General features: G+C 43.8%; 1 protein-coding gene across 3 annotated transcripts; it reads right to left on the reverse strand.

Annotated features, from left to right (window-relative positions):
* Nucleotides 1–1,371: 1,371 nt before the first annotated feature.
* LOC118771051 (histone-lysine N-methyltransferase EZH2-like) lies at nucleotides 1,372–20,061 on the reverse strand. Of its 3 annotated transcripts, none has more exons than XM_036518916.1 (20): nucleotides 19,772–20,061; nucleotides 15,113–15,236; nucleotides 14,624–14,725; nucleotides 13,391–13,510; nucleotides 12,770–12,890; nucleotides 11,258–11,440; nucleotides 11,065–11,167; nucleotides 10,060–10,223; nucleotides 9,160–9,257; nucleotides 8,562–8,808; nucleotides 7,790–7,965; nucleotides 7,065–7,159; nucleotides 6,853–6,893; nucleotides 6,493–6,618; nucleotides 5,779–5,957; nucleotides 4,558–4,653; nucleotides 4,213–4,294; nucleotides 3,984–4,064; nucleotides 3,703–3,787; nucleotides 1,372–2,613 (listed from the first exon to the last, which is right to left on the reverse strand). In XM_036518916.1, exons 2-20 carry the CDS (start codon nucleotides 15,227–15,229, stop codon nucleotides 2,553–2,555), a joined length of 2,277 nt encoding a protein of 758 aa, XP_036374809.1. In that variant the 5' UTR covers nucleotides 15,230–15,236; nucleotides 19,772–20,061; the 3' UTR covers nucleotides 1,372–2,552. The 3 variants fall into 3 exon arrangements, with proteins under 3 accessions (XP_036374809.1, XP_036374807.1, XP_036374808.1); XM_036518914.1 differs by having other exon boundaries at nucleotides 14,597–14,725; XM_036518915.1 differs by having other exon boundaries at nucleotides 14,597–14,725; nucleotides 20,016–20,044.
* Nucleotides 20,062–21,265: the final 1,204 nt, after the last annotated feature.

Genomic DNA, 21,265 nt, shown 5'->3' on the forward strand with positions numbered 1-21,265 from the left:
GTAAAGATGTATTATCGAACATAGCCGAGTAACCAATGTTTATTATCAGGTGGTTTGTAACTGGTCTTGTGTTAAAATGGAAGAAGATCAGCATACAAATTTGGTGTCAAGTTTAGACAACCTAGCTACCTTATTTCTTACTGCAGTCTATGTATATATATTGAATGTAACGCTTTAGAAAGCATAGTTACTCCTTAAAAAGTGTCACAGTAGTCAGTAGTGACTGAGGGAAGACAATTCTGGAATGTTAAAGTTGGAGACTGCAGTGACCACAAGACTTAAAAATTAGCTAATACAGCACTATAACCTCATCAGGTCAGGAAAACATAAACTAAAATGAATTCCCTGTCATTTTCAATTTAACAATGTTGGTATGTATGTCAACTCAACAGGCTTCAAAGTGAAAAGGTAGATCTTCAAATCCCCCATTTAGATTTGCTGCTCACAGCCAGCTGTAAGTTACTATCTGCAGGCTAATGAGCCGCAAGCCTGCTACCTTGCTATCCAGCTGGCAAAATGGCAGGTCACCGAGATTAGCTTGCAAGCTACACCGCTAAGTAGGCAAGAAGCAAAGCTGGTCAGTTGACTTTGTAAAATGTGATGCAGTTTGAAAATGGCGAATTAAACTGCACTTGGTACCTTAGCTACCACTAGTACCTCAAAATGAGATCACACTTTAGATTTACAAGACTTGTGCAATTTGAGAGGAAAGTGTTCACCAGGAACACCTGAACTTTGGCGCACCTACACAAATATTCTGTTGACAGAATATGGTTTATGTGTTATAAGGAAGAGAACTGTCAGGATGCAAGACATTAATGTAATATACTGCTGTTGGATGTGCTTGCTTATGTGTTGCTTGCAGCCTCACATTACCACCACATATGCTACTTCTGTTGCATTTCACTGACTCTTCCTTGCATTTTGCACATGGATGTGACCGTTTCAAAGATCTCAAACTCTTTAGAATTTAGCACTCTTAAGAATTTAGGCGAGGTTTGTTATAGTGCTGGTCAGTTTGCATGAGCTAACAGCCCGAATTGCTTGTTATTTGGCTGAATTTTGATATGAATCATTTTAATGGCAGTCCTGCTTTGGAAAGTGTTTCTACTGACCTGTAGTGAAGGGATACTTGTATGAGTAGTTTGAGTATGAGTTTTGTGTTAGGATCAGGTCTCACACCAGTAGCTTCAAGTTCCAGTATTTATTATAACAACTTATTTCAACATTTCCTGTAAACAGAGAAATCGAGCACCTTTATAGTGAGGAAAACCACAATACCTGATAGGAAAACAAGGATTATCCCTAAACATGGTTTAAATAGGAAAGCCAACATTTAAAAGGAGAGACAACTTGTCTTGAGCTGTAGTTTCAGTACAAGTCATTGGTGCATGTAAGTATTCCATATTGACAGACTACTTGAGCACAACCCTTCAATTGTGATGCACTGTTGATTTTCAATAAGTTAAGTTTCCAAAAGCTAGATTTCAAAATTGTTTGAAAGTAACATTTGAATGTGTGTTAAATAGCTGGTGATTCGCACTCAGTTTCAGAATAGTGTCATTGCTTTAGTTTCCCATCTTGTGGACTCAAGATTCACGGCTGCATGATGCACGTCCAAGATATTCACAGCGTTACTAATTTTGCATCATTGGACCATACATAGAGGAACTTACACACCATTAGCTGATCTCTTGCCATATAACTGAATGAGTATTACTGCTCACAACTGTCTTTCTAACCAAATTGACTTCAGCATAGAATTTCTACACAGCAATTTGGTCTTAGGACAGTAATGAAGAAAGCCAAGTGCTCAAGAATACTTTTCACATTTTTCATCACCATTTAGTCTCCTGACAAAGATATTCCATATTTGGACCTTGGTTTATTGCCTTTTAGTTAAGATACTTTTCAGGCAATGACACATCTATAGCAAAACGACTACTTGGGTTTCACAATACAAACCTCGTGACATTAGGGTACGAAATGTACAAACAATTCATTCAACGGCAGTCTTTGTATGCATCTTCTACACATGCCAATAATCACATGTTGGTGCACAGCAAATTTTGTCAAAATAAAATGGTTGTAGAACTAGTAGTCACAACAAATGAATACGAAAAAAGCCACATTGAAATAACAAACCAAGATTTTCTACAAAACCTCCACGGTGGAAATTAAACATGGTTCTTAACAGCACAACATCACATCAACACTAAACCAAATTTGCAGATGGTTTTATTTCAGCCTTCATAAAGCAGTGGTAAACAGCGGTGAAAGTTCAAGTATTGCAGTTTGTGTTCAAATGTTCCATTGTTTCAAAAATACATCGCTGGTAGAAAAACAGATGAGCAGGCATTCTGAGGAAGTGGGGAAAAAGACCGTAAAAAAAAAAAACGTTCAGAGAACCACTGTTTGCTGGTGTGAATGAAACGAGAGCAGGTATCAAATAACCCTGAAAGCACCTGACTTAGAGAACGGTATAGAAACACGTGTGGTATACTTTCAAAAGTCCTGAAGTTTGGTAAGGCAGTGCTGTGGGACGTCGAGGCTCACGGAATCTCCATCTCCCTCTCGATGCCCACGTACTTGAGAGCGTCTGCTTGGCTGTACCTGGATACGAAAATTCATACTTGACACCACAGCAAGACCGAAATATTGTACCTCCTCTGGCAAGCCTGGTTTTCAAAATGAATGTTTAGATGAATTGGTCCATCTGAAAATTGACTAAAAATCTGATAGCTGTACCAGAGCAAACCCTTTTATAAGGAGGGCTTTAAAAGCCTCAGCCTGTCAAAACAAATGGTTTTAACTTTCTCAACATACCACGGTACCTCTTAAAAGTAGAACTTTTCAGAAATGCAGTCCTTGAATTAAAGTATACCATAAAACTTCCAATAATAGCCGAGTCTCCAATAAACGCGGGCCTCTTATAATCGCCGGTATGCGTGACCCTATCAGTGAAATAAACGCCTGCCTCAAATAAATGCCGGGGAAAATTATATTTATTTTTCGTGACTATAAAACGAAAGAGCAGTGGGTTAAAATAGTCACAGTAGTCCTATTTATTTTTGTGGCTGAAAAACGAACTAACAAAAACAATTTTTTACATTAGGCTAAATGAGGTTGTTTTAGTGAATTTATGCGTGTTCATCTGTCCACGAATTAGATTAAACATAAATGAACAAAACAAGCTGTCTTTCCGATCATGGTAGCCTAAATTCACAGTGATACTGCTATTCTTACAGACTGTGCTCTCCTATCATAGATTGCAATGACAATGTTTAACTTACTTCATTAGTGATTCCTGTTTGAGTTGCTACCAAAGAGGGCTCTATAATGTTTAAGTAGGCTACTTGGGGAAAAAAAAACATGGTGAATTTCCCTGGTCAGTTCAGCTACCAATAACTTGCAGAAGCCTGAGGGCTTTAGGTGAAATACACGCAGGTCTCTTATTATCGCTGAGTCTCCAATAAACGCCGGTAAAGTTAAGTAATTAAAGCAAATGAACGCCTCAGCATTTATTGGAAGTTTTATGGTATACATTTTACTTGGATCACAGATTTAACCATTTCAACAGTTACATTCATTTCACAATTAATCTGACAGTAAAAACTCTTCAGATTATTCCTAATACTGCAATGTGGAGACCGTTAGAAGAGAAATACTAGTTTAGCAACCTCACAGTTAAGCACAACTTACCTGTAGTCGAAGAAAAGCTCCTCACCGGTCTGTATGGCTCTCTTGGCAAAAATCCCTATTCTGTGATCTCCATTCACCATCATGACTGTGTCAGAGAAGGAGAATTAGTTACATCCGCACGCACACACACACACACACACACACACACACACACACACACACACACACACACACACACACACACACACACACACACACACACACGCGTGTGTGTGTGTGTGTGTGTGCGCACCACTGCTGTCCGAATAAGCCTGCTCTTCACACCTCAGGTGAGGTCTCACCTTTTGCATAGCAGTTGGGGTTCACCGAGTGATTGGCGAACCGGATCTTGTTCCCTTTCCTCGTTGCGTCCACCACAAAGTCTGCCAGAGAAACCCGGGAGGATTAACCTCTACGTTGTTAACCAGCTAAACTAAAAATGAGGCGATGTATTAAATGCCGCGGGCCAATGAGCGCCTAGGTGGGCGGGGCCACAGGGAGACGGGCGGTTGTGAAGACGGGAGCGCTCACCGTTGTTCAAGTTGAACAGGAAGCTGCACATATACTTATCATACACCTTCCCTCGGCGGTCTGCTTCATCCTGGGAGATGATCTGCGCAGTTCAAAAAAGAAAAAGCAAACTAAATCACATAAAACTGCCACGTGAGGCAAGCCGAGGTTAACGATAAAAACCACGCCACCTGTGACCTGGAACCCAACAGGCCAGCACGGAGAGACAGAAGGCCCCGTTTGAAGGCCCTCCTCCGACTGAGCGACCGGTAGAAACCGAAGCCCTGGACCCCGTAATAAATAAAACCGGAAGTTTTTTGGTGAACGCTGTGAGCGCTAAAACCACTCTGAATGAACAGCACCCACCTCCCCGCAGTACTCGGAGATGAACTCGTTCTTCTGGACCGGCTCCTTGATGAATATGCCCCACCCCGCGACGTCTGAGGGAGCCAGCAGGAGGTGCTAAATGTAGAGGGAGAGGGTGGGGGGGGGTTACACGGCGCCCAGACACACGCTCGTCCACGTCACCCCCGTGTTGCCAAGGACTCTCCCGTAACGTAACGTCTCTCCCGTTAAATCACACTGCAAGTCCAACGGAACATTTTCCGTTAGATTAATTCCGGATAATTCTTGATTTTTGTTTCTTGGAGAACTATCACGCTCACTTTCAGAGGCGTCGTTAAGGATAACCAAACGCAAACATTTATCTGCAGTCTTGCTCTCCTTTCTACAGCTGCCCCCTCAGCTTCTTGCCTCCCCACCCTCTAAAGCTACCTCTTCACCTTCTTTGCCCCCCCCCCCCCCGTACACTATCCCCTCACCATTTTGGTCCTCCTCTCTGAAGCTGCCCCCTCTGTATGCTATCGTCTCACTTTCTTGGGCTCCTTTCTAAAACTGCTCCTCACAGTCTCGGCCCCCGCTCTAAAGCACACCCCCTCTGTACGCTAACCCCCGCGCCTTCTCGACCCCCCTCTGTACGCTAACCCCCTCGCCTTCTCGACCCCCCTCTGTACGCTAACCCCCTCGCCTTCTCGACCCCCCTCTGTACGCTAACCCACTCGCCTTCTCGACCCCCCTCTGTACGCTAACCCCCTCGCCTTCTCGACCCCCCTCTGTACTCTATTCCCCTCACCTTCTCGACCCCCCTCTGTACGCTAACCCCCTCGCCTTCTCGACCCCCCTCTGTACGCTAACCCCCTCGCCTTCTCGACCCCCCTCTGTACTCTATTCCCCTCGCCTTCTCGACCCCCCTCTGTACGCTAACCCCCTCGCCTTCTCGCCCCCCCTCTGTACGCTAACCCCCTCGCCTTCTCGCCCCCCCTCTGTACGCTAACCCCCTCGCCTTCTCGCCCCCCCTCTGTACGCTAACCCCCTCGCCTTCTCGCCCCCCCTCTGTACGCTAACCCCCTCGCCTTCTCGCCCCTCCTCTGTACGCTAACCCCCTCGCCTTCTCGCCCCTCCTCTGTACGCTAACCCCCTCGCCTTCTCGACCCCCCTCTGTACGCTAACCCCCTCGCCTTCTCGACCCCCTTCTGTACGCTAACCCCCTCGCCTTCTCGACCCCCTTCTGTACGCTAACCCCCTCACCTTCTTGGCCCCGCGCTGGATGCTGCAGTTCTTGCAGGAGACGTTCTTGCTGTCCCAGTGCTCGGCGGCGCCGCAGGTGAGGCAGAGGTCGGGGTCGCACTCGCGCACCGCCAGGTAGCAGGGGCACTGCTTGGTGTTGCACTGCGCCTTGCAGCGGCAGCCGGGGAAGCGGTTCTGACCTGCCGCACCAAACAACAGCACAGTCAGCCCTCAGCTGAATCTTCACTCTATAGGAGCATTTTAATAACTATGTTACGTTACATTCCAGTGTTTTAGCAAAAGCTCTTGTCCAGAGCAACTTACATAGGTCACAGTTTTTCTCATGTTTATACAGCTGGACATTTACTGAGGAAATTCTGGGTTAAGTGCCTTGACCAAGGGTACAGCAACAGTGCCCCAGTGGGGAACTGAACCAGCAACCTTTCAGTTACAAGCCCTACTCTTTAGCACTGTGCTACACTGCCACCCAATATTAAGCTAAAAGAGGAGGGAAATTCTGTTTACTGGGCTTTTAAGCCAAACTTACAGCCTCATGCTAAATGTACAGCGGTAAAAGGGTCCGTGAGTGACACGATTCTGGGAGCTGAAGTGAAGGAGCACTTATTAGTCATTACCGATGCAGTGCCTTTCGCTTTTAGGTGCTTTGAGTGGAAATGTGCATATCTGCGCACTACATTTCCCACGAGTCCCATCACCTATGGTTCACATACTCACATTCAGAGCTGCACTGGCAGAATTTCTCACAGAAGTTCTGAGCTATGACACAAGGACAGGAGCTGTCGCAGGGCTGGCGGGGATGGTCACATGGCTGGTAGTTGTACACGTGATTGGAGGAGCCGTCTAAGGGACAAAAAGTTCTGCTTCAGTACAGTGCAGTTTGGAACTCAGGCAATTAACTCTAACAATAGTACCCCATTCATTTATTTCCTCTCATTTCTCTTGTGGTTTAACTTAACAAATGTACACATTCAGCCGTCAACTGAAAGTCAATTTCTCCATAACTTTTTGTTGCAGACTTATTCTTGCAATAAATGAGCAGCCCTTATACTTGAGAATAGAAGAATGGGAACAAACCTTTTTTCAGTTGGATTTTTCTGCAGTGCGTGGCCCACAACCTACAACAGTATGAGGAGAAAAAGATTAGATTTCTGTAACGGCACAGGAAAAGGTCCAATGAAAAAAAACTACATAAAGTTCAATGAATGCAGTAGAAGCTATTAAGAGTCTGCTTGGTTTATGTGGCTGAGTGTAACACTGTGACTGCAGGTCTATTTTATGGTCCTTACCTGTGTTTCCTTTTCTTTTTTCTTGGCGGTGTATCCACATCTTCCGCAGGCGCCCGTGCAATGATACTGGACTCTTTTACACGGAACTCGTAAACCTGAACATGGAGAGAGCAATGTAATTTCCAATAACACGATACTCCAATACTGCATCATAATACTCCAATGCTGTCACCTAACACTCCAAAGCTGGAACCTAATACTACATTACAAGAACATAACTCTCCAGTAATGAAACCCAATACTCCAGTACTGTAATATAATAGTCCCATACTGTAACATAATACTCCAATATTGTGTAGCTCACAACACTGTAAATTAGATTCTTTTCCAAAGCTCTGTATGAACCTCCAGGCATTTCTGTATTGATAATGACCACAGAAAGATTCAGTCTCAGTTTTATTCATGAAAATCAATAATATCACTTCTCTGCTGCTTTATGAAGGGTTTAAGGGTTTTTTTTAGCTTTTGAAGGTTTCTGAAGGAGACTTCATGAATACTGACAAAGAATACTCTAGAGTTTTGTTCATTAAAAACACAGATCGAGATTAATTACTTTGGATTAAATACTCGTATAACTGAATATTTTGTCTTGTCCCTAGAACAGACGTGACTCATACAAGCTCCCCCACTTCACACATGTTAAAACACAATAGCACGGGAGGTTGAATTTGGCACCGCCTCGCGGTCCGTGCGGGCCGGCACCGCCCCGCGGGATCAGCGCGCACCTGTCTGCAGGTCTTGGTGCCGATGAGGCGGGCGATGGCGCAGAAGTTGTCGTAGTAGGTGCCGATGAGCACCCTGAAGAGCGAGGCCTCGGCGCCGCTCCACTCCACGTTCTGCGGGGGCTCCAAGCTCAACTTCAGCTTCAGCTTCACGGGGGTCTGGCAGCGCGAGTTCGCCTCTGTTCAGCGAAAAGCGGGGTCAGACAGACACACACACACACCCCCGACAGGATACCTTCTGTGTTACTGACCCAGTCTCTCCACAGCAGGGATATCCTACTGTCTCTGGACCCAAAGATACTGGCTGCCCTCAGCTAAGCTGCTTCTTACTAGTAACAACAGCAGTATAGCTCTGATTCTTTACTACTACCTCTACCGGTATTGTTACTGCTTTTCCAAAGTCTTTTATAAAGATTTATGTGCTTAGCAGAATTTAATACTCAAACCTCAAGGTTGTACCTGATATTACAGAGTTCAACAGAGAAAATGCACAGAAGAAACAGGTACTAATCTATTAAAAATAAAAACTATCTTCGTTCACAGCTTTTCTCTTACCTGCTCATGCTAAATTGCACCCACACACTTTACACATATTTGCTTAGTAGTTGCCCTAATCCTGGACACACTGCACGTTCTCCCTTTAGAAATTCTGGTTACGGACCTTGCTAACAGGTAAAACAGTAATGTTCCACCTAGGAACTGAACCCGCAACCTTCTGGTTACAGGTCCAGCTTCGTAAGTGCGACCACGGTTTTAGGAGGAGGGCCCTTGTCACCTGAGGAGCTGGTGGTCTCGTCCCTTTTGTCGTCGTCGTCCCCCCCGGCGTCCCGGTCACTGTCGGTGTCCTTGGTCTCGGCGCTGACGGTCGGGGTGCTGGGCCGGCTGCTGCTGCCGCCGTTGGGGAGCCTGCCCCGGCGCCGCCCCACCGGCCGCTTGGAGGGCGTCTTGGCCCGCTCCCGGTCCCGCTCCCGCTCCCGCTCCGGCCCGGCGACGCTGGCCGGGTACTCGCCCACCATGCCATCCTGCACCGCGGAGCCAAACCCGAAAGAGCCTTACGTTCGAACACAAGGCTAGGAGGAGGCGGTCTGTCCTGCCCACAGCAGGAATCTGCTCTAAACACAGCCTGTAACTCAAGCTCCGACTGTGGTTTGGCACATCCCTGCCTATGCAGCTCTGAGATACAAAACGCTCTCCAGATTAATACAAATCCACATTCTCTTACAAACACAAAAACCCTCTTAATACAAAACCCCTACTCTCTTAATATTTCACAACGGCAACCAGACAGATTTGAGGGGAAGAGGGGGAGATAAGATAATAAAGCATGCACAACTGAGGAAATTTTTTAATCTCTGTCGATGGATAAGGCTTACCTGCACCAGGTACATGTAGCAGTCCATTCCGCACGGCTTGCTGTCCAGCAGGTTCTCCATGTTCTTGCGCTTGTACGTGTTAGGAGTTGCATGGAATGCTGAGAGGAAATGAGAAAGAACAAAAGAATTCTAAGGCACATTTAATTGAGAGATTTAGATATGGGGGAGAACACAGAACCGAACAAATGAGCTTGTCTGCACTTGAGCATGCGAGGCTGCTGTGCCAGCTCTGTTGAAAGATCCACCCAGAGAAAATCTCCATGAAGGTTAACAATTTCCAAACGGCTCGAAACCATCTACATGGGAACAAACACAATTCATAAATGAGATAATAATGTTAATAAGGTGGATGCAGGTTCCTCCGGTGGGAATGCAAGTATAGAGGAGGTGAATGAAGTTCCTTCAGTAGGAATGCAGGTATAGAGAAGGTGAATGAAGTTCCTCCAATAGAAATGCAGGTATAGAGAAGGTGAATGAAGTTCCTCCAATAGAAATGCAGGTATAGAGAAGGTGAATGAAGTTCCTCCAATAGAAATGCAGGTATAGAGAAGGTGAATGAAGTTCCTCCGGTGGGAATGCAGCTATAGAGAAGGTGAATGAAGTTCCTCCGGTGGGAATGCAGCTATAGAGAAGGTGAATGAAGTTCCTCCGGTGGGAATGCAGCTATAGAGAAGGTGAATGAAGCTCCTCCGGTGGGAATGCAGCTATAGAGAAGGTGAATGAAGTTCCTCCAATAGAAATGCAGGTATAGAGAAGGTGAATGAAGTTCCTCCGGTGGGAATGCAGCTATAGAGAAGGTGAATGAAGTTCCTCCGGTGGGAATGCAGCTATAGAGAAGGTGAATGAAGTTCCTCCGGTGGTAACGCAGGTATAGAGGAGGTGCCTTGGCGGGATACTCACGGTGCAGGAAGCAGTCGTACTTGAAGCAGCGCCTGCAGAAGAGCGTGTGGAAGGAGTGGAGACTCTGCTCCCTCTGCACGGACTTGGCGTTGGGGCCGTCGATGTTGGGGGTGCACTCTGGGGGGAGAGCGCCCGGCAGCTGCTGCTCCGTCAGGTCTTTGTACCTGCGCACGGACAAACGCACATCAATCACAGCATCTGTCTTTATACACAATGCTTTCCTGAAAAGACCCAGTTACCCAGTTACCCAATACGTCAACAGTACGGTTAATAAGTGATACTTGGTTCACTGTATAAACACACTGAAGGTTACCCCAGACATGGCATCAAGGACGAACAAAACTATAATTATCACTTTTAAAAAGCATCATAGGGCCCTATTTAAGGGAAAGAAGCACTCAAGTTCTCAGATACAGATGCTAATCCCCAGGGCTGTTGTCAAAAGGGCGATTCTGCATTTTACCTTCAAAAGAGCTTTTCCCCCAGGGCAAGGACACATACAATTTATACAATTTCATGTGCAAAAACTGAATACAAGTTAACCCTTTTGTGTGTTATATGAGGAATTTGTAAATTACTTAATTTATATTAATTGCAAAGAAACTCAAACATATAGCAAATGAAATGCAACACTCTGTGCAAAGGCACAAGGTATAACTTTAAATATAAACGGGTATATTTTGTATAAAATGTTTATTTTAAAATAATATTTCCATCTAAAACCATGGTGCATTTTGACTGATATGTCTCAAACAAAAGCAAGTACAGCAGCCTGCATGTCTGCGTGTCTTCATACTTCATACTCCTTACAGAAGGGAAACCCATCATCTTTAAATTCTCCAACTGCACACACAACACTTCCCAAAGCCTTTGACCTAAGCCTTAGGCTAATAAAACTAATTTTTTAAACTAGTGTCACACAGGTGATCACTGCAAGGGCTGCTGGCACTAAAAGCTCTCAAGGTGTTACAGATTGTGACGGTTGGAGTGATGGAACAGGCTTACTTTTCTCGAAGTTCCTCCGGTGATCCTTTATCTGGAAACATGGACGAAATCGCTTCAAATATCTTGTCAGAGGGAAACTTCTTTGAGTTTTCGCCGTTTCTGCCTGAAAACAAAAGATAAGGAGTTAAGCATAAGGAGTTAACTGCGCTATAAACACATTAACTGCAGGTGGGGGGGTGGTTCACCCTCGTACCCCCGGAGCAGCGGAGACGATCCTTCCTGCCATTGCCCACATCGTCTTGACCGTCGCACAGGTCCATCCTTTCCATCTTGTACTCCTGTTGCTCTTCCTCCTCTTCATCATCCTCGTTGTCGCTGTACTGAGTGAGCGCGCTCACAAGCTCCACGAAGATCTCATCGTTGATGAAGCCACACTCTTGCAAATGAATGAAACTCAATTAGAGGACACCGACATGCAAAAAACAGACACTCTGAAACATACCCTAATTCTTCTTAAAAGCGCAACACAGGCTAAAAATTATAATAATGTTAATACATATCTAATAATTTAACAGGCACATCAAAGTGCAGCTTGAAATATATTTCAAAGAGGTTTTCTGGAACAAACTGTGGGTTGTTACCAAAAACCAATTTCCCGGGTTTCATCTTTACAGAGCTATCTTGGGAATCTTTTTGGATATATGTTTCAATAAATCAGAATGAATACACATTACTGCACATTCTATCATTGCTGTACTCTTAAAATACAGATTTTTTACAAGACAAATGTAGTTGCAACAGCAAGACCAAAAATGCATCAAATGACCATAGGTATACAATCTCATTAAGACAGGATAGAACAATAGTAACGAAAAAGGTGCAAAAAGTTTAATTATAGAATCTGGTTTTCATTTTCATTTTCCAAAGTCTTCAAATAAAACAGCCAGAAATTAAGTGGCTGCAGCCCTTGCTTTAATGACCTGGCCAGGAATCAAGACACCCTGCCAAGACAAGATGGGTGGGTATGTACTAAATCACTGATTCTCAATCCTGCTCCTGGGGCCCCCCTGCTCTGCACGTTTTCCATCTTTCCCTGCTCTACCTACCTGACTGAACTCATCAGTGGCACTTTTAACTGAGCACACCTGATTTAATCAAGAGCTTGCACTAATTTCAATCAGGTGTGTTTGGAGCAAGGATAGATAGAAGATATATGCAGGACTGGGGGGCTCCAGGAGTAGGATTGAGAAATCACTGTACTAAATGCTTTTTCTGTGGAAGGCGCCCCAGCCAATGATATTGAAGCAAGCTACAACAACATTTAGACAACCTACAGTGACATCCAAACAAACTATACGTCCACTGGTTCAGGCCTACCCAGCCTGATTCTGTTCACTCTGACCAGAATTGTGTACTGACTTGTTCCATTCATCTTCATTTTAACAAAAAGTCTTATTATCATGTTGTTCAAAAAATACATTCTTTTTTCTGCATTCTCAGATATTAGATTTTTATTTTCTTTGTAAAAGCTTGCAGTTCTCCAAATTACAGTCTATGGAGAAGACCTTCTAGGTCCAAACACCATACTGAAGAGCCAGACTGTCAATCTGGCTCCCTGACTGCCATTTAATGCATATGTCATTGGCCTCAACAGGTTTCTCACGCACCTCCCTGTGACTGGGGCTTTCTACCCAAGACACTTTCCATAGGTTTTACTGCTTGTTTTCCGCAAAAACAACCTTGGGTGCGTGTTAAAGACTCTTACCTCTGTCTCCATGGACTTTCCCATCATAGTTTTTAATCAGCTCTTCAATGAAGGTTCCATCCTGGTCGAGGACCTCATCACCCATATAGGGGATGTTGTGCAAAACTGTCTCGTCCTCCACCTACACAGGAGCACAAAAAAGATGTTGCCCCTAAATTCCCTATTCTCAACCACCCCACCCTTGGATATAACAGTAGTCATTCATATTATGTTCTAAGTTCAAGATACAACACCAGTGCCAACAGGAAATTGAACTTGCAACCTCCAGCTTCCTTGTCCCCTCAAATGTCACTGAGGTGTCACTTTTTTTCAGTAAGCTGCTGGTAAACAGGAAGTAACAATGTGCTGTAATAAGACATCCACACTGTTTGACTGTATTCGAGTTAGATCAGGAAAAGAATAAACTGTAAACAATTTTTAAACTTGAAATGAATTCAACACATTTGATAAAATATGAGTGTCAATCTACATGGAGAAACAAGTGAGCTCTAAACCCAATTCAATTTAGTTCCCATGACAAAGTCTCACTCATCCACCAAAGGAGGTTTTCTACATTAAGAGCAGTTCAAGAAGGTACAAAAGGCTCAGAAAGGTATAGCTATAGGTATGAATTGCCATTACCATGAAGTTCTGCTGTAGTGGAGACCAGGAGTACATTACAGGTACGGAAGCCACGGCATTCAGGGTCTTCAGAGGAATGACTTGCTTTGAAAACTCAGAGAACCCGCTTCCCACGGTGCACTGCAGGAAAAGGTCAGCAAACTGGTAGGATTAGCGCTCTTTTCCTCCCCTCTTCTTACACCAACATTAGCCGTGCGGGGAATGAATGGTTACGGTAGCCTTATCCATCAAGAACCACTTGACGCTTGTCAAGAACTACAGGACTGTGAACTGTCCATAAAATATCACTGCCATTTCAAAAATGCAGCCTAATTAAATAAGATAAGATTAAAAGTAAAATTACCAAGTAATGTTGGTATAAAAGAAAAACAACATACAAGCAAACCAAGGTAATCAGCTACAGGAGAGTCCAAGAACTCCCACAGGAAAAAGAAAAGCTCATTCAGTTCCTCAAACAGCAGCAGACAAACACAAGCATTCATGGCTGAACAATTACAGTCTGCACACAAATGACAGTGGCGCAAATGCACAAAGCACTTTCAATCTGTGATACTGAAACAGGCCTGCAGATTTTACATTACTGAAGTCAGAAACATGTCTGCTCTTTCACAGTTTGAAACGGAAACGAATTCATTTCAGAAACTCCATTTTCTAACTTCTATCATCTAAATCACATCTCTTTAAAACAGCACCAGGTACAGCTGTGGCAACAGGGATCCACACAACTGACAACATAGCACATTATAAAAGGAGCAGCAAATTGGGAGTTCCTAACCCTGAGGAATTATAATGAAGCTACACATTGTGTGTTTAACACAGTATACATTAACCTACAAATTTCAAGAGCTGACCTCTCTGGGGTTGATATCTGTGAGTGCTGACCTCATTGAGGGATTAGTATCTGTGAGTTCTGACCTATCTGGGATTGATATCTGAGTGCTGACCTCATTGAGGGATTAGTATCTGTGAGTTCTGACCTATCTGGGATTGATATCTGCGAGTGCTGACCTCGTCGAGGGATTAGTATCTGCAAGTGCTGACCTCTCCGTGGGATTGATATCTGTGAGTTCTGACTTCTCTGTGGGATTAACGTCTGTGAGTTCTGACCTCTCTGTGGGATTGACATCTTTGAGCGCTAACCTCTCTGTGGGATTAATATCTGTGAGTGCTGACCTCATTGAGGGATTAGTATCTGCGAGTGCTGACCTCTCTGGTCCCCCGTAACGAGCTTACAGGTGCCATGATGTTGACGGGCTGTATCCTTCGCTGCTTCCACTCCTGGTTGAGGATGTCGGTGCGATCCATGATCTTCTGCCGATTGGAGTTAAACATGCTCTGGGCAGGAAACAGGCGCCGGAGGGCAGAGGGGACACAGTTCAGTTTAGGGTTAGGGAGGGTAAGGGTAAGGAAGGGAAGTGCAGGTAGACAAGTCCACACATCATACAACACCACATAAGAGCACACTTGAAGAAGGAGGCGAAGAGTATTATTGGGGAGCACATTTGGGACAAACACCGCATTCACATTCCTTGACTTGTGACAAAGCTCTCTCTAATATAGCACCTGCCACATGTACACTGTGTCATGCTCTGGTCAAACTCTACAGTAAACAAAGGCACTACCAAAATTATATTAAAAAGTGACCAGATTTAATAACCGGTCACCTCATCCCAGATTTCTGTGGAGCGGACGATACGACGGGAGTGCAGGAGCAAGCCTCACCTTGACCTCATCGGCTCTCCGGAACCTCTTGAGCTGTCGGAGGCGCATGTACTCGGACTTCACCCTCCTCCTCCAGCACACGGGGCCCTTCTCCGACCTCTTCCCGGTCAAGCCCATGGCTGCCCTGCAGAGGGAACCACGACGCAGTCATTACATTACATTCATTCAGCAGACACTTATCTACAGCCACTTCCAGCACAAAAGAACATAAATGTATCCTTTCAAGCTGAATGAGCAACAGTGTCAGAACAGCCTAACAACACTCCCAGACCAGCGAGTCTGAGCATAACAGTCTTCAAGCTCTGCCACAAGTTAACTTGTGCAACCTGACTAGACAGGGGAGGGAAGGCAAGCACACACACACTACCATACATCACAGTCACTCGATCAGAATGCAAAACACTTCATGTGATACTACATGTAAAATAAACAGAACGTAATACAAGTAATAGAAGTAGCAGGTGTTAGGGGGTGGGGACTGAGGCGGAAACCGAGATGCAGTCGGAAGAGGGTGGGTCTTCAGCCTGCGTTGGAAGACGCAGTGATTCCGCTGCAGACTGAAGACCCACATTGTGAACACACAGGGCCTTTCTCCCGCCTCTTTCAGAATGGCCGCCGTGTAGGAACACCCATACCGCGACCGCATTCTGAACAGCAAGAGCAGGAACGCCAGCTAATCCAGGGCAACCCAGCATGCTCAGTAACACTCATTGTGGCGTTTTTCAAGGGACTTGGGGACTTTTCCCAGCAGCAGAATTTCTACAGCTAAGCATGTAGCTGCTCTTTCCACTAATTCTGACATCACTGACAGTTTCACATCCAGCAAGCCAGTGAAATCAAACAGTGCTGGTTTCAAACTGACAAGCTGAAGAATATAACTTCAAAGAGAAGAAGACACTGAGTGTTGCTTATCTAACCATAAAGCCCCTTTTCAAACTCAGTACTAAAGAACCACGAGCGGTGATCAGACATACCTCTTTTTGCATATGAGCACAAGACAATGGGGCATTACCCAGCAGTGCCACCAAGAAGCCATTGGATATATAGCTTGGGAAAAAGCACCATTCAGCTTGCACATGACTACAGAATAAAAACCAATCATCTGCATTACAGCATAAATGATAATAAATGAGTAAGTGGTTAAATATCTACCGCTGTGAGACCCCAGTCTTTCTAATATTATGATTATTGGCACTTTTATTATTAATACCATTACTGTTATTCTAAGAACTATATTGAAATAGCACATTTCATACATGGTCATGCAGCCCAGCAACACAATAAACCCACACATATTAAAAGAACATCAAATAAAATATATATGAGCACTAATAAAAAATTCACGACACAATAAAAGAAATAAAGGCACAAAAAAGCAACGAGCAAAGCATATAAAAAAACAAAAAACAAAAACACATGAAGATGAAGTGGAAGATGATTAGTTTTTTTTTCAAAATCAGTTGAAAGCAATCTGGTAAATGTTTTTAAAAAGCTAAAAACACACATGATTGGAACTCTGATTCAGTCTGGGACATGGTTCCATTATTTTTGGGCATGACAACAAAAATAGGCCTCCCCACTCATCTGTGATTCACTTGTACAGCTGGAAGATGCTCTTTGCAGGGTATATTGAACACAATCCTAGTATAGGCTTATTCATAGTAGATTTACTAAGGCTTATGTACTAATGTGTCAATTTTAGAGTAGTATGCACATGTACTGCAGTATACACACTTTTTGCATTTACAATATACATTTCTAGTTCGTTCAGGCTCCCAATGCGGCAAAATGTGACATCGCTAAATACACAACAGAAGAAACATATGTTAAGGGTGTTGTGGTTGTCAGCTAAAAGAACTCACACTGTACAGACCCAGAGGACCCAGATTTTGAACCTGAAACGTATCTGAGGGCACATTATCACTCAACACCATCACCATTACATAATTCTTCTAGATCTAATGATTCATCTGAGGATGAAACAGTTGTCCTACATCCTTTGAGCAGCAGCCACAGAAGCTCATACTGGTGTGAATAGAGCCAGCAGTGTAGCTCAGTGGTAGGGAACAGGATTCGTAATCAAAAAGGTTGCTGGTTCGATTGCCCGCTGGGGCACTTGCGTTGTACCCCTAGGCAAGATACTTAACCCAGAACTGCCTCAGTAAATATCCAGCTGTATAAATGGATAACATGTAAAATAAATAAATAAAAAATTGATTTATGTAAGTCACTCTGCTAAGTGACAATAACGTAATGCCACGTGAAACAGGGATGTAATGTAACACATCCATTCATATGAATGCATCAGTACAAAAGTAAGAATACAGCTGTATCAATTTTGCATATGCAAATCAATCCATACCATTGCTTTTTTTTCTCATTTTTATTCATATGAATGCAACAATGTGAATGAAATGTGAGTGCTTGCAACAACCCTGGTTATCTTTGAACATTGAGGATTATTCCAATGTCTTACAGTGACCTAAAGCTTAGACACTCTACATTTCTAGAAAAGGCATAGCATAATTTTAAGGTTATGTTGAATCATACTGTATTAAAATGTATCATACTGTGCTGCATTCTTAAATATATTCCAAAATATAGTTGCTTAGGTGTCAATATTGTTAGCGTATAGTTGTTACGGTTTACACCATTAGTGTGACCAACCCCCAACCGTAAACATCAAGGTGAAAAATTATGAGGAACCATCCCGGGCTTGCAGTACAGGTATCAACAATCTCATCAAACGTCTGGGGCATGTTTGTCTTACATGTAATACAACACAACGGTACTGGTGCAAGTTGGTGTTGCCAACTACAAGAGAAGCACGACACACACTTATTCCCCAAAAGAACTCGCATGGGAACTTGCCACACCACACGCAAGGGATCGACTGAAAAGCCTTCACTTGTGCAATGGAGAAGTATGGATTTGAAAGGCAAGCCAGAGACCCAGAGCCCAGGTCCAAACGCCAGATGCCACCGCAGCTGAAGTCACAAAACCTAGGGGACGAGCGTCATGCGTTTCGGGATTACAACACATTGCGCGTACAGCACAAAACACGACATCCCATAACATACACACAAAAAAGAAAGGGTGACAAAACAAAAACATCTTCGTATGGTTTTGTTCGGTTGTGGTTTTTGGTAAAGTACCCTGTGCTACTTGACTCCTTATGGTTTTTTGCTTGTGTAGTATTCTACCTGACCTGTATATCGCTTTGGATAAAAGCGACTGATAAATGAATAAACCTAAATGTACTTTGGCAATGTTTTACCCTCGCCGTCTCATTGCTGTTCTCATAAAGCCGTCACTAATAAACAGCTTTTTACGCACCCAAGTAGCCTCTGGATCATCAATCATGCATAAAATAAGATTTGGTCAAAAAAATGAATTAGTAGTATGATCCAAAGGGAAACTAACTTAGCTATACTCACTGGGCTCGTTAAGACGCTGGTCCTGGAAGAGTGTCAAATTTTCGGGTCTACACGTAAGGGTTAATCTTTAGCGTCTGTACATCAATTCCCGCTAATAGTGTCCCATGTGTCCCAAGGAAGACCTGGCAACTAAGACTAAGTGAATACGCAACTCAGCAGCAACGGCAAGATGAAAATGTATTTTTCAAGATGAGATGGATTTTCGTTTCTGCACAGCAAAGTATGCACACCTGAAACACGCCGTAATCGCAGAATTGAATATCATAATATCTAGATATTCAACGAGCTCATCGGAAACGAAACATTCACTTGCTATCTGACTGCATAGTTGCGAACCAGCCACGACTGCAAATGCAAGCCATACAGTATTTAGCTAGCAGCCAGCTAGACGACTTATTAGGATGATCGATTCGTCAAGACGACGTCATAAAATAGGTGGCAGGTAGCTCGATAAGAAGCTAGAAAGGTAACGTTGCAAGCGACAACGTAACTAAGACACAAGTCATGTTTCAAAATAATTTCAGCACGTTAACTGTATAACTATGCAGCTATGCAAACTTTCATCTCGACACAAGATCGGCTAGACTGTCTTGTTATCAAATTATTAATATGTAGACAACAGGTTAGCAAGCTAGCTAACGTTAGGTAGTTGTGACAAAAAGACAACTGTCTAGACACATTTGCTGAGCTTGACCCCATTTGCCACTGTATCTGGCTAGACAGCAGGCGATCTCGCTAGTTACTTGAATTTCTATACGGGTAGCTATAGCCTGATAGCTAGCTATCTGCTGTTCGTACACGGCACTTCGCTGGCTAACGTTACCTAGCTTACTAACGTTTACACACACGTAGCTAGCGACATAATGGGGTCAGATCAAGTCAGACATAAGGGACGAAAAAACTTCCGTTGGTGTTCCTAGCTGGGTAACCCAGCCAAAACGAATCCCTGTCGACAACCAACTGTCAGATCTTCATCGAGCAAACTAGATCGCCAACATCGCTCCTAAAACAGAGCCGACTGCCAATTCAAATGAGCAGGCTGGTCTAATAAACACAAATAATGCTTGTGTCTACTCACTAGCAGACAGCCTTTTTTCGGGTGTCTCGATTTCAGTTTGACAGACAGCTAGCTGGCAAGCCAGAACATCGACAATAAATTGAGGAACAGGAAGCAGGGCAAGTGCTTAGTGAATCAGAAGATGCATTGCCTGGCATTCCCTACCTGCTAATTCGACTGTCCTGTCCTCATCCACTGATGGGATCGTTCAGCGAGCCTCCCGCAGCTCCAGATTAGTGAAAGGGGAGGGGGAATTTTTCCCTCAACGCGGCAGTGCCGGCAAACTAGCGCTGGGTTTTTATTAAAGGGCACCCGTTTCTCTATTTTAGTCTATTTGACAAAAGCATGTAAAAACTCTCAATTATGCCGATCACAGAAATTAAACACGTAAATGTCGCCCGCGTCTCACCCAGCATTTATTATCCGTCGCTTGTAATCGTTTCGGTAACTCTGTCGGTTCCTTCCTTCTCTCTTACAGTACCCGCCTCTCTCTTCAGAGAGCGCCAAACATATAGACCAATCAGAGAGGCCAACACTCAAGAGACTGCACGCCATTGGATGTAATTATCTGAGCGCTACTAGAAAATTGTCCAATGAAAAACGGCTTCGCATCGGGGGCCCAGATTGGGGGACATGTGGTGAAGTTCTCTTTGTTCTTGTAATTTTGAAAACACTGAGCAGAGAATAGTTTATGGAGCCGTGGCCCTACCATACTCCGTCTTCTAAAGTACACACACAGTACTTTCTGTTGTGATTATTTCCGCTACAGTAGTTGTATTATCTGCTTTATTCGCTGCTATCTAGTCGTTGAGCAGTCGTGGCTATCCCGCTACTTATAAATAACTAGCCATAATAGCTAACAATCTCGCAGTCTTCTAACGTTAGCTATATGGTAGCTCGCCAGGATGAAGTCCTAGCTACATCCCATGCAACGATTATTACAGACTGATTTTAAATTGGAGTATTATACCATTGACTTGCTCGTTTCCTAATAAGAATAGCTTGCTGGTTAGCTTGCCAGCTATTAACATCTTGATGAATAGTACCCACATATAACGGTAACTGGTACTCTCTACGATGGTACTCTATAGATGTACACAAATAGCTGGCAAGGTTTTTAGCTGGCCAGTGAAAGGATTCCATTCAATATCTGGCAACCACGACAAGCATTATGATGTAGTCGTGTCGGTTACGCTTTCTGGCCTGCAGCCATGTCTCAGGTCAACGGGTTTATTAGGCCACACCCACTTTTAAAGGGCAATAACCGATTTTCGAATGGACTGTAACATCCGTTGACAATACTGTCTGCTACGACACGCATGCGAGAAATACAGATAAAGCAAAAATCAGAGATTTAGCCACCGCTATTCACAAAAATGTAAGAACTCACGGAAGGACTTTAATAACCTTGGACAACCACAAATGTCTGATGAGACTGAATAATAATTTGTTAAGCATACAATGGATATAAATGCATAAACATTTAAAGGGATTACAGCTTTATCTTTTAACCACTGTGGGTACAAATGGTTACAGCCTAATTGTAAACCAAATCAGTCTAGGCAGACATTCAGGTTATGATTAATATTTCCAAAGCAATGTGACAAATTGGTTTGCATCTCACAAGCAATACATTCTGAAAATCAACTGTGCAGATTA

This window comes from Megalops cyprinoides, chromosome 24 (genome assembly GCF_013368585.1).
Source record: "Megalops cyprinoides isolate fMegCyp1 chromosome 24, fMegCyp1.pri, whole genome shotgun sequence".
Taxonomy (NCBI): domain Eukaryota; kingdom Metazoa; phylum Chordata; class Actinopteri; order Elopiformes; family Megalopidae; genus Megalops; species Megalops cyprinoides.

Excerpts from the sequence above, each read along its gene's own strand:
- LOC118771051 (XM_036518914.1), bottom strand. The coding sequence starts at position 15,229 with ATGGGCTTGACCGGGAAGAGGTCGGAGAAGGGCCCCGTGTGCTGGAGG. Across the intron at positions 14,726-15,112 it reads GGAGAGCCGATGAGGTCAAG|AGCATGTTTAACTCCAATCG; the intron begins GTGAGGCTTGCT and ends TTTCCTGCCCAG. Across the intron at positions 12,891-13,390 it reads CACTACAGCAGAACTTCATG|GTGGAGGACGAGACAGTTTT; the intron begins GTAATGGCAATT and ends GCTCCTGTGTAG.